Source organism: Boleophthalmus pectinirostris, unplaced genomic scaffold (genome assembly GCF_026225935.1).
Source record: "Boleophthalmus pectinirostris isolate CB_2022bp ecotype Guang Dong unplaced genomic scaffold, ASM2622593v1 HiC_scaffold_4, whole genome shotgun sequence".
Lineage (NCBI taxonomy): Eukaryota > Metazoa > Chordata > Actinopteri > Gobiiformes > Gobiidae > Boleophthalmus > Boleophthalmus pectinirostris.
Window position 1 is genome coordinate 30,259,294 of NW_026571353.1, and position 14,070 is coordinate 30,273,363.

The following is a 14,070-nucleotide window of genomic DNA, read 5'->3' on the forward strand; positions in this document are numbered from 1 at the left end:
AACGCCCTGTCATAAAGATGGACAACTTCACTTGTATTAATCTAATCTGACGCGCACAGACCCCGCCCCCTTCAAGGTCGTGACCTTTATCAAAACAGGTCTTAAATCTGCTTTAAGTATTCATTTGGGAGCTGGTAGGTTGCTGGTTCTAATCCTGCTTGAGCTACTTGTGTCAATTTGTCCTTGGGCAAAACACTTAACGCCTCTACTGTCCAATCAGTAACTTTAATGATATAAAAAGAAAGAAATGTGCAAAAATCAGATCCTTAAATATGCACTATGTATATTTTTTGGGGCGGTTGAGCGTCCAGCACCTGCTCGAAAATATTCAGTTTTGTCTGTAATGTTGCACAGTATAGCTTTAACCTTCTATGGGAACAAGCAGGTGGAAACTAGGCCAAGTTTTAAGTCAGATCTGTGGACTTTTTAATGTGGAGGAAAAACAAAAACAACTACCGATCGATAATGTGTGAAAAGAAATGTTTCGAGAATTTAAACCTGCAGTAAAAGTCAGATTTTCTATGTTTTAGAAGCAAAAACATCTTGTCATAACTACTAAAATCCAAATTAAATCTCAATAAGTACTGATAAATAGTATAGTTTCATAATAATAATTTAATTTTAACATTGCGTTGTTCTTCTTTGTCTTGCAGTCATGGCGACGATATGATTGTAACACCATTTGCACAGGTAAGATTTCATAAACATGACACTGTATTGTTTTGTATATTTTCATGTGTTGTTTTTTACGTAAACTATCTCTTTTAACTTCTATTCTTTTGCTTTCAGGTTCTGGCCAGTTTGAGAACCGTGCGAAACAACTTTGGTGCATTAACTAACCTCCAACAAGACCGAGCCTCCAATAAGTAAGTGTTTCTTTGCAGAACATGAACTTAGACTGTAGATTTTGTCAAGGAAAAGATGTAATGATTGTCTATACCAGCCCACCAGCTGCTTGTGCACTATCCTTTCTGTTAGACTAGTTCGCCCTCTGCTGTTTCCAAGTGGTATTACAACAATATTACAAATTGTCCATGTACAAACTGCAAGACTACAGCAATCTCACAGAAGAATACAAGAGTGTTTGTGTTGTAATTTGCTGTATATTTGTATTTTATTTTTCAACTTTCAATCCATTTTTTAACAGATTTTTTTAACAGTCTTTTTGTCAAGTAGAAGTATGAAAGGCCTTGTATTTAACTTTATTTTGTTTAGGAAAATGTTACTTTGCACTTTGACATGTTTTTAAGCAACCTTTATGGGAAAGTGAATGACAAATGAGCAAATGTAAAGCGACAATTAAGTGTGATCCGCCGTGTCGTCCAATCAGGTGAACTGTTGGACAAGTGATTATCCCACATTTGTGTTTTCTTTATTATTTACAAGTCACGTTTCTCCCTCATGGCTCAAAATTGGGTACATGGATATTTAGACTTGTACTGATTCAAGAAAAAAAAAGTATTGTTGCTTCAAAATGCACATTATACAATACTTTATAACATACATTTTGGTGACTACTACTAATACTAACACTGCTATATATTCCATTGTAGTGTGTTTTTTGCTTGAGAATGAAGTTTTTGTTGCCATTTTTGTTTTCTGAATGTAAAATGTGTTTTGTCTTTGACAGGAGATCACCCATGTGCAACCCGCCCCCCATCACCAAGACCACCTTTACGGGTGAGTTTAAGAAAGGATATTATTGGACTTCAGTAATACTTTGGTGATACTGACTTGGTTGACGTGATTACAGTGGTGTTTCATGTTTGACCTGAGTTGAATTTGTATTGACAAAGGACAGACATTGCTCTTTTTTACTTTACGTATAATGCTTGTCTGTGTGGTGACGTTATTGGCTTGAAAAAATGCAACATAAATAAGTTTAATGCTGCGCTGTCGAACATTCTTGTCAAAGCAATAGCATCACCATGGAGACGTTACTAGTACTTACATAATTATAGAAAACTTGTTTAATTAACTTCATTTTTAGTTGTTTTGAAATTTTGATTCGTGATGATGGACGAGTTAGAATGAATCTGTAGTTTGCGATTCGTTTTTGTGTGAGATATTTATGGCTGCATTTTTTCTAAATTTTTCTAAAAGAGTGAGACAAAGGAATCAATATAAAACAACAATTTTTAGACCCCATAGCCCTTCTCTCGTCTGCCATGCCTTTCCCTCCTTTTTTTCTTCCTGTTCCCTCCCTTCACCTCCCGTCCCTCCGTCCATCTTCCCTCCGTCCCTCCCTCCCTCCATCACCCTTCCCTCTTCCTTCCTCCATCTCCCCACCCTCCATCTCCCTCTCCGTCCCTCCCGCCATCTCCCCTCCCTCCCTTTCCAACTTCCCCCTCCTTCCATCTCCCTCTTCATCCCTCCCTCCATCTCCCGTCCCTCCACCACCCCCTTTCCACCTCCTCCCTCTTTCCATCTCCCTCTCCCTCCATCTTTCCTCCCTCGCTCCATCTCCTCTCCCGCTCTCCCTCCATCTCCCCTCCCTCGCTCCCTCCTTCCATCTCTCCCTTTCCCTACATTTCGCCTCCCTCCCTCGCTCCCTCCCTCCATCTCTCCCTTCCCTACATTTCCCCTCCCTCCATCTCTCCCTCCCTCCGTCTCTCCTCCCTCGCTCCCTCCCTCCATCTGCCGTCCATCTCCCCTGCCTCCCTTTCCATCTCCTCCCTCCCTCCCTCCATCTCCCTCCCTCCATCCCTCCCTCTCCCTCCATCCCTCCATCTCCCCTCCCTCCCTCCCTTTCCATCTCCCCCCTCTCTCTCCCTCCCTCCATCTCCCTCTTCATCCCTCCCTCCATCTCCCTCCCCTCCCTCCATGTCTTCTCCCCCTCCTCCATCTCCCCCATCCTCCATCTCCCTCCCTCCCTCCATCTCCCTCCCTCCCTCTCCATCTCCCCTCTCTCTCTCCCTCCCTCCATCTCCTCTCCCTCCCTCAATCTCCCCTCCCGCTCTCCCTTCCTCCATCCACCACCTCTCCCTCTTCCTCCCTCCATCCCCCACCTTCCCTCCCTCCCTCTTTCTCTCTCTCTTTCCCTCCTTCCTCCTCCCTCCCTCCCTCCCTCTGTCAGCGCTCACTCCGCTCCGGCTCCGCTCTCTCCCCTCCGTCTCGCTCCGCTCCGCGTTTTCCCCTCCGCCCGGCGTCTGAGCAGCGCTGTGGCCTCTCCGAACGCCGGTGTCTGATGTCGCACTAAGCATGAGAAGAATGCCATTGACGTCAGTGCAGTCCGCTGTCAGAAAGAGTAGCACCCCGCTCGGCTCGGAGAGGGGGAGAGAGGGAGGAGAGGAGGAGAGGAGAGGGAGGAGAGAAGGAGGAGAGGGAGAAGGGGGGAAGGAGGAGCAGGGGGCAGAGAGGCAAGAAGAGAGGACAGGCCGGGGCAGAGACAGTGGAGGTGTTTGGATGTAATAGGCTCGTGTAGACAGGTTATATGGAATCTATAGACAAATAAAGCTCTGGTAGTAAAGGTCACTGTCATTGTATTATAAAAAAAATTTTTTGTATTTTGTGCATGTCAAGTTATTTGTGGAAAAAAGTATATTATAATTTGAATACCATATGTTGCTTGAATTCAAAATACATGATTTCATTTGAGTGATTTGACTATAAAGTAGAAGAAAGAAGAGACAATAGAGACAGAACAGAGAGGGTTGGATGTACGGATTTGCTCATTTACACAGGTCTTGGTGGCCAAATGCATTTTAGACACGATCTATATCAGTGTTTCTCCAACTTTTTTTTTTTTTTTTTCCTGTGGATCCATATTTTAAAAGTCACAAACCTTCAGGACCCAAGTCAGTAGACATTATTCGTAAATTGAAAGTGGATTTGACCGTTATTGAACATTAATGAGGATATTTTATTGTTGACTGAGTGATCGTGTCTCTCTGAACAATTAGTGTTACTCAAGTTTTAAACAATGAAAAACAGTCATTGAAGCAGCAATAAAAGGATCCATAAGTCGTCTATTTGGACATTAAATGTCGCCCATTTCTTTTTCTTTTCAACACTCATTCGAACCAGCAATATCGGAACAAAATAGTCAATAAAATAATTATGAAAAGATTAGAAATTATACAAAACGTGTGTTAACGTTTCAACATTTCTAATGAGATAGGTGGGCCTCTCTGCATTTTTGTAGCTTATTCCAGTCCAGGGTGCAGGAGGAGAGTGCAGCAGCAGATCAGGCGCAGCATTCAGCCAAAGATGTTCATTTTGTCTTCTCACGTACTTTAACTTCTTGGGTTCTTTTTAAAGACAATACAGTAAAGTGTTTTTACATTGTTGACATGTTTTCAGCTGTTAGCTGCAGTTCTGAAGATGGCCTCCAGCTAGCAAAAACATGTCAACAAGATAAATACACTTTACTGTATTGTCTTTAAAAAGAACCCAAGAAGTTAAGGCACAGCATTCAGTCTGTTTCTGCTTTGTCTTCAGTCTGCCAGGACTGTATATTGCAGATTTACATGCAGATTGTGACAAGGCGACCCCAAAAAATCTCTTGCGACCCACCTGAGGGTTGTGACCCAGTCTTTGGGAAACAATTATCTATAGAGACATGATGTGTGATGGTAAAGTTCCTGGAGTTGTATTTATAATGGTTTTCTGAAATCAAGTAATTTGTGAAAAATGTAGGCTGTATCATAATTTGAATATCTATCAAATGTTGCTTAAAAACATTCAATTAAAAAATACTATAAAAAATTATTTGATTTAAGTGGTTTGACTAAATTAGAAGAAGGCCCAGGAAGAGACATTAGATTTAAGGTGGTAAGATTTAAGGATATGCCAATTTAATTTACACAGGTCTAGGCAACTATATGCATTTTAAATCGGATCTTAGGAAGTAAAGGTGTGATCGAAAAGGTCGCTGGAGTTGCAAGAAAAACATGGTTTGCGCATTTTATTAAGTTAAAGGTGCACTGTGTAACTTTTCTGGTAGAGCTTCCACCATCTGCTTGACTCCTTTTACATGTTATTGTTCTTTTCTTGAAATATTCTACAATATGGCATTTAATTTAATTTTCTCTCCACGGAGACAAGCAGGCCACATCACCAGGCCAAGATACAGGCCAGATCCATTGAGAAATGGGCCTGCTCACAGTAAGAATGTCTTTGTGGTAGTTGTGAGAAAAAAAAAAAAAAAAAAACAAAAAAAACATGTGTAAATGAATAAGTACAAGACATATTTGTTAATGCCATACTGTGGAACATCCCAGGCAAAGCAATGACATCCCCAAGTAACAAGCAGATGACAGACTCTCCAACAGAAACAGAAAAGTTACACAATGTACCTTTAAAGTTGGGTTTGTGAAAAAAATAGATATATAAATTGGTGCGTTATGTTATACAATAGTCATGTATATATTACTGTTTGATTTCAGTAGTTTGAATATCTGAACTACACTTATATATAAAAGGGGATGTCCCATTTTTTTCATGCAGGAAAGAAAAACTCTGCACCTCTTGAGGTCAAAATGCGACCGTTTTGTGCTGTCTACATCTAATTGTTAAGTTATTATTAAGGGTTTTATCATCTGCAAACCAGGAAGTAAGGCTGGAGCTCTGTTAGCATGCTAGTTGTTGTTAGCAGCTGTTAGTGGGGTAAATATTTAGGATGCTATGAATGATTTAACAAAAGTGAGGAATAACTTTGTCCCTGTAAAGCCAGTTTTAAAAGAAGAGGATATGTTTTTATCATAGCAGTGATGGACAATATATCAGTACTGTCTTTTGTATTGTGATCGTGAATGGGTTCATATATCGTAATTGGTTATGTTTCCAAATATGAGGGTTTTACTAGAAATTTACGTGTAGTAACTTATTACAAATGTAGACTGGTTATATTAGGGGTTATTTTATTTGAGACATGACGTAAAATGGTGCAGCGTTTAGTTGTTGAACATCCATTAGGTTCTCAAACCTTTCTGTAGGTGTCTGTTTGTACGGGTTCCCTAATCAGGCTGGCGCCACCTAGTGCCTCCGCTTAATTTCATTTCTCTCCAGCGACTAGGTCAGGAATCAAAATACACTAGACAGTTAGTAAGGCGAGTCCGGGCACCGGCCAATCAGCGAAGAGCCATACATTCTGTGTTCGCAACGATTCCCGAGATCAAGGATTTAAAGCTGGAACAAAGAGAATGTTTCGTGAATTTTATCAAGGGGAAAGACATTATTGCTCTTTTTTCTACAGGATTTGATAAAAGCTTAATATACCAGTTAGCCCCGTTAGAGGTGCATTACATACATCACGACCAAATGGCAGCGATTGGTTAAATTAAATAAAAACTACCCACCTACCGTTGAGCGCACAAATTCTAATGCCGCGAGGTCAGATGAATCAGGCTACGGTTTCCCTACAGTCTGTATAGTTTTCATTTCAAGACTGGACATAGACAGGATTAATGACAGAAGCCTGTATTTGAGAACAACATACTGAATAAAATGGCAATTTTGAACGTAATACAAAAATTACTTGTGGACCTTGTAACCCCACAAGTTTAGTCTTAAAGCTGCACTGTGTAACTTTTTGGTTGGGTGTACGTCACCTGCTTGTTTCTATGGATAAAATGTCATTGCTCTGCCTGGAATATTCCACAGTATAACATTAAACAGCTCAACCTTACATTTATTCAATTACAGGTGGTTCTGGAGCTCAAAAATGCCTAGAAGGTTTTCGCCTCTCCACAGATCTGACCTGTAACTTGAGTCAGGTTTGGTCTTTATGAAGATAGAAAAGTTTAACGCCATACTGTGAAATTCCAGACAAAGCAATAACATAAGCATTTGACGGAACCTCCACCAGAAAAGTTACACAACACACCTTCAACTCTGACGCGAATCTAAATAAATGAACAAAAAATGAATAATTCATTTGACAGAAGACGGGTATTCAAACAGAGATTAGCTGTTTTTTAAAGTTTCCTATGTCCAGTTAATTCTCAGAAACCTTTTTTGTATGTCACTGTTTAGCCTAAATCCATTCATAAGTGATATTCTACACTGAAACTGAAGGAAGAGCTTTACTCCGGGGCAATTCAATTACAGCCACCACCACCTATCACCTGTCCTTACACCACCACTGTCCTGCTAATTGGCTTGACCCATATTCAGTTGTTTTTGCTTTAGATTATAGTTATTTTAGTAAGTTTATAGGCAAACGATCTATGATAAGTAAATACGATGACATGATTTTCACCTTGTTGTTAATGGGCCCATGTTACAATATTTTCTGCTTTCTGTTATAATGTTGTTTCCTCATCACAAACAGACTGGGAGTTGTGTTTTGTTTCATTCACTCACATTTAACACATAAACCCTACATATTTAGACTGAGTTCTTCTCTCAAACTGAAAATACTCTGTTCCACCTTGTGATGTCATGTGGTAATACAGGAAGTGTGACAGTGTGTTTTTAATCTCCATACACCTTCACTAGAATCATTTGGATTTGGATTGGCCCTGGAATTGCCGGTCTCTGCTGAACTAAAGGTAAAGAACAGCTTTTAACTTGAAAACTACCACTACATGACATCACGAGGTGGAACTGAGCATTTTGAGCTTTGGAGATGTAAACAGACTAATAACAAAGGATCACTCAAACATGTGTGAACCAAACAAACTACAACTCCAGGTATGTTTTAATAAGTCAGACTTTTGGACATAGGACCTCATTTCCTAGTGAGCCAGAGTGTTGGAGACGTGTGGAGACACATTTTTAAAATATTCCATCCAGTCCTTGTATTTGCAGAGGTCACTGGTGCTAGGCTAGTGCATGTCAATGGCCATATTTATCCTGCCACTAAAAACAGTTTTACACACTGCACAAAACACCCGAAGAAAATCTATTATTACACCAGATTGTCGATGTAAATGTCTGTGTTGATAGAATATTTTTTAGAAGTAAAACCAACCTTGTATTTGAAGGATTTATGTCTGAGCAGCAGCAGTGAGTTGTACTTCCTGATAGAAAGCTTGGCAGTGGCGGACTGATATATGAAAAAATAGTCCTTCAACGTGAGACAATTCATGCGATGCAAGGTTAGTTTAATTTCAAACATTATTCTATCAACACAGACATTCACATCGACAGTCTGTTGTAATAATAGATTTTCTTTATGTGTTTTGTGGAGTAGGTAAGACTGTTTTTAGTGGCAGGATAACTATGGCCATTGACATGCACGAGCCGAGCACCAGCGACCTCTGCAAATACAAGGACTGGATGGAATATTTAAGAAAGTGTTTCCACACATCTCCAACACTCAGGGCCTCATTTCCTAGTTAGCCATTGTCCAAAATTCTGGACTGTCCCTTTAAAGTTCACAAGAGTAAATTTTGCATAATATAGTACCTTTAACGGTGCACTAAGTAACTTTTCTGGTAGAGTCCATCATCTGCATGTCTCCATAGAAATTTTTCACCCGGAAATTTCAACAGTATGAGAGAAAACATTTCTCTTTCCACTAGGACAAGCAGGTGAAGCCACAGGCCAAGTTAGGTCTGTGGAGAGGAGACCCCGCTCACTGTGAGAATGCATGATTTTGTATAAAGTAAAAGAGCAGTAAAAACACATTTAACTCACGAATAGCAAAGTCGACATTACCTAGTGTGAGCAGGCTCCCCCCTCCACAGACCTTACTTGCTTTTCTCCCTGCCGGATAAGTTTACTAACACAATGGGAAACATTCCTGGCCAAGCAATGCCATTTCCATGGTGACATGCTGGTGAAAAACTGCTCACCAGAGAAGTTTTGTAGTGCACCTCTAAGATTTCGCTCCTACTTTATAGTAGCTTTTTTGTTGTTGTTGTTTGTTGTTTTTATATAGCTTTTTAACTTGTTTCTTGATTTTCGGCGTAACATTAGATTTTGAGATCAACAAAATGCTTTTTTTTCATGCCCGATGCCGATTGTTTAGAATCCAGAGAAATCGATGGCTGATAGGGTATGCTGATCTTTTTGGGCTGATATGCAAGGCTGATTTAGGTAATTTTTCCCAAATTACTAAATGAAAATGTAGAAAAAACTGATCCACAATATTCTTTTACTACAAACTGTGGAGTCCAGTGCAGTCACGTTTTTGCAGTACCCAACAAAGCCTTATCCATGTATTTTTCTTGCATGTTCAGGCAGTTGTTTGAGCAAAACAAAATATCGAGATTTATGGTCAGTAGCCGATATACTAAAAAGGGCAAATATCAGCCAACTCGTGTATTGGTATACCTCTAATTCAGGGGTCTCCATCCTGTAGCTCTCCACCTCCTTAAAAGTAGCTCGCCAAGTTATTACTGAATTATACGTATTGTGCTGAATAACTCAAAATTGATTGATTAAATGCCTATTTCCTTTATAAATGTATAATTTTTATGCTTAATTTTGAGCACTGATAACTGGATAATGGATTATGTTTGATAGACATCTAACTGTACCTCATCTTTGTCTTACCATGGCTCTTATATTTACAAAAAATTTCTTGCGGCCACTAAAATTTGTTAGCCTGATTCATCAGCCGGTTTCACTTCGTAGAAACTGTCTGACCTCGCAGTGTTAGAATTCGTTCGCTCAACGGTAGGTGGGTACTTTTTATCATTTAACCAATCGCTGCTATTTGGTAGTCACGTATGTAATGCGCTGCTAACAGGGATAACTGGTGTATTAAGCTTTTCCCAAATCCCATAGGAAGAAGAGAAATAACGTCTTTCCTCTTGATGAAATTCACCAAACATTCTCTTTATTCCGGCTTTAAATCCTCGACCTCATGAATCGTTGTTAAACCTGAGTTTATGCCTCTTCGTTGATTATCTGGTGCCCGGACTTCCACTTCCACAAAACGGGGTTTTGCGAACCGTCTACTGTATTTTGATTTCTGACCTAGTTGCTGAAGAGAAATGAAATTGAGCGGAGGCATTAGGTGGCACCAGCCTGATTAAAAATGTCTAGCTCTCTAGCATTTTCATTTTACAAAAAGTAGCTCATAGAAGGAAAAAGACTGGAGACCCCTGCTCTAATTAGGTTAACCAATTGTGCATGTCTTCACAACAGCAGCCACCATGTTAATGATATAAAGCACACCAGTTCGTAACATTGGACAAAATTTGAGCGAAACGTTACGAGCGACTAGTAATTTCAGCCCTAACGTGCACATTCAGGTTGCTAAAATCAACCCGGTAGCATTAGCCTTCCCTGTTGCTAGCATGGCTTTGTTTACCTCCCTGTGCCTTGAATTTGTATGCAGGCCACATTTAAATGCACAGTGGAATCTCCCAGCACCGACTCCACCTCCTCTTCAACTCCGCTCCAGGTTTCAGCGCTCGCCGTTTTTTCCCATCCACGGTGCAGTAGTCCTCTCTGGCTTTAGATACAGCTGGGAGAGGAAGGAGCACATTTAGCTACCAGGGACGCTAAACCAAGATCAACCAAACCATACCTTACTGTTATTATTGTTTTAATGAGCCGTGTGTCCCCAGCTTCCACCTCCTTGGCACTGAACTGAATCGGGGACTGCTCCATCCTCATCTATGGATTCTATGGTTGCTGTGACAGAGGGGAGGGGGGCGAATACATGATGTGTTGTGGTTAGCAGAGGGGTTAACGCGTGTGAATGTCTGGCTTGCCGTGAGATGTACCGTGCGTTTTCGGTGTCGAGATGGAGCAGGATTGCGTTACCGGTCACCTAGCCGGTTCCTGAAGGGAGATTTGGTTTCTCGTCTCGTGTCAGTCCATCTTTACCTATAGCAGCAACATGGGCCTGCTAAATAGACTTCTCTTCATCTTGCTTCACGATTGGAATTACACCTGGCATCGGAATAAGAGCCGCCTATACATCGATTTGTCCAAGTCTGGTTAAGAATTTTGCAATGTTGTCACCCGAAATGTACTGGTAACCTTTTTGAAATCTAGACCTTCTTGGACAATTTGGACCTTACCTTGTTTTTGGAAGAATAATATAATATCTGGGATTGCAATGGTAGCTTCCTATACAACGATTTGTCCAAGTTCAATTTAGAATTTCGTAACGTTGTCATCCGAAATGTACTGCTAACCTTTTCGGAGACAGTTTGGACCTTACCGTATTTTTTATGGTGGAGCAATACAACTGGAATTTCAATCATATGGCAACTTTTGAAATCCCAGCATCTCGGACACTTCGGATATTACCTTAACTTATTTTTTTATACGTTTTTGGACAGAAGATTTTAGCTTGTCGAAGTGTGAATGAGAATATTGAAATGTACTGAACCTTTTTGTGCGTTGTATCTTGGACAATTTGGACCTTATTTTGTTTTTTGAAGAGGAATACATCTAACTTATTTATTATATTTTTGAAGATTTTTTGTCATCGCAATGAACTCTAATATTTGTCCAAGTGTGAATGAAAATGTCGTGTTGTTCTCATCCTGAATATACTGACAATTTTGGGGGAATTCCACCATCTTGGACTATCGAAATCTTACCATTTTTAGACACCATGCCAAATATGAAATAACAATATTGTTTTCGTGAATGTACTGACTTTTACGTTCTACTTTCTTGGATCATCTCTTGTCGGACTATACCAAAAATCCCTGGGAGTAGCGAGGGAGAATAAAAACCCCATTCACCTGGCTGGGGTATCCACTATGAAGAGTCACCCATGCGTGTACTCGGGGTACCCCAGCTTGGCCATGGTGGGGGTGGGAGGGGGCGGTGGTCGCGGTGGGGTTCGGGGAGGAGAGCCCAAACCTGGACCATCCTGTAGCCCGCTGAAGAGGGCCCTGACTGACCCCCTGCCCTCCTGTCTTGCCCCCACAGAGGAGGCCTACCAAAAGCTGGCCACAGAGACCCTGGAGGAGCTGGACTGGTGCCTGGACCAGCTGGAGACCCTGCAAACCCGGCATTCAGTCAGTGAGATGGCCTCCAATAAGGTAAGACTAAGTTCACGCACTGCACACAAAAGTACAAACAAGCATACATGTGTTTCTGGCTTTGGTTTTGTGTTGTGTTGGTCAACTACTTACGATATTAGGCTTATCACGATAACAAATTTTGAAGGATTATACATTGTTGAAGAGAAAATAGAGATGGCCTCCAAAATGGAAAGACGAAGTTCACTCACACTACACAAAAATTCACATAAAATCCAAATCCACTTTAGTTATATAGCACGTTATACAAAGAAAGCGGTTTCCAAATCAGAAAAAGAGGATAAAGAAAGGTATAATTGCTAAAAATGTGATCATACCAGTCCTAAAACAATAAAACTAGTATAAAATCTAATTAAAGCAAACCCATAAAATCATAAAATAGCAATAAAAAATTTAATAAAATAATTAAAGTTCATTCACAGTACGCAAAAATACACATAAGCATACGTGTGTAATACTAGTGTTGGTGGAAGGTAACGAACTACAAAAGTAAAAGTACAATACATAAGTACAAACTTTAGGTATCTGTACTTTATTTAAGTCAGTTTTACAGTGGATACTTTTTACTTTTACTTTACTACATTTGAGAGCAGGTATCTATACTTTCTACTCCACTATATTTTAGATCTGGACTGAAAAGAAAAAAGTAGTTTTCTTTATGCTTTGAGTCTCGCTGAAATGGTGGAAGATTTTACTTTTTTTTTTAGCACGTTTAATCTGAGTTAACAGCCCAAATACACAAACAAATTGAGTAAACTCAAAAAAATACACAAACTCACATAAGTGACTAGAAAAATCAAGAAATCAGTTGAATCACTTAATATTGTCTAAATTATTTTTTAAAGTCAACACATTTCATCCTTTAAATGTTCTAAAAATCTCTGCAAAATATATTTATTTAACATTTTTAGACATTTACTTTAACATGTTTACTTGGATTTTTTTTTTTTTTCATGTGATATTTTTACTTTTCCTTGAGTAAACTTTTACCTTTGTATCTGCATTTTTACTTAAGTAACAAAACTGAGTACTTCATCCACCACTGACCCATATGGTAGTTACTATGTATATATATGTATTTAAATGTATAATATGATTAAAAAACAAAAAACAAAAACAAAAACACACACACAAACTGCAATAAATAAATAGCAGACTTTCATATTTAGTTTGCATGTATAAAGAGTCATAGAACTTCATAATTCAACCGTCCACAGCTCAAATCTTGTCGCAGTACTGCAAAATAACAGTAGTACAAAAGAAAAAGTACCCATGTTAAATACTGAAACCCAAAATAAATTGCTACTATCATTATATACTGTACCTTTTCTTTGCAAAATTTTAAAGTTTATTGTCATTTTTCTTGTAGAGAGTCACTTCATTTGGCGATTTATGTGTGGCAGCTCATGTTTTTTAATGATACTCTATATTTAAAATGTTTTATTAGGATTTTTAAATAGTTTCAGTGTTATCGATTATCGCAATTTATCGCTGTAGCAACATATCGTGCTTCAAACTCATTACTGTGACAGGCCTAGAGCTTTACATCGAGGAAGCACTCACTCATTCATTTACACACATTCATATTCCATTGTAGACAGGGGATGAGGAGAGTGAAGTGTCTTGCCCAAGGACACACTGGTAACTTTTCCTCATAGCCTATGACCTCCACAAATGACTGCTTCATCACTACTTGTTTTGTCTTTGAGTTAATGTGAAAAGTGCTGCAGAAAACCAATGCATTATTTTTATTTTTTATCTGTGGAAGCTGGAATTGCACCACCAACCTTTTTATGATGTTCATGTAATGCCTATATTCTCAAAATATGAAATTTTGTGAAAAGATCATCTTAAACTTGAAATTCTATGAATCAAAAAGTGAAAATTGGGGGAAAAAAAAAAAAAAAAATGATGATAATACATTTTCAGTAGGACGACCATTTGTAATAAATCAATTTGTTTCATTAAACCTTTGAATATTTTTTATACATTTTCAAGGATAATCATTATGTCTGTCAAAATGCAGTTGGGAATCACAGTAAACTATATTTGATGGTAGAAAATGTTGCTGATTATATGAATGAAATGTCTGGATCAGGTCAAAGAAGCTGGGCCTAAACTTTCCTTCCAAACTCCCCCAAAAGGATGAACTGAAGTCATTTTACAG

The 14,070-nt window shown here is 39.2% G+C and overlaps 1 protein-coding gene across 1 annotated transcript in view; it reads left to right on the top strand.

Moving 5' to 3' along the window:
- The window catches only part of pde4d (phosphodiesterase 4D, cAMP-specific), a 563,267-nt gene that overhangs the window by 522,393 nt on the left and 26,804 nt on the right, over positions 1 to 14,070 (top strand). Inside the window, exons 3-6 of the mRNA XM_020932310.2 lie at positions 654 to 690; positions 790 to 866; positions 1,631 to 1,680; positions 11,791 to 11,903. Coding sequence (XP_020787969.1) covers positions 654 to 690; positions 790 to 866; positions 1,631 to 1,680; positions 11,791 to 11,903 — 277 coding nt within the window. The remainder of the gene's footprint in view (positions 1 to 653; positions 691 to 789; positions 867 to 1,630; positions 1,681 to 11,790; positions 11,904 to 14,070) is intronic.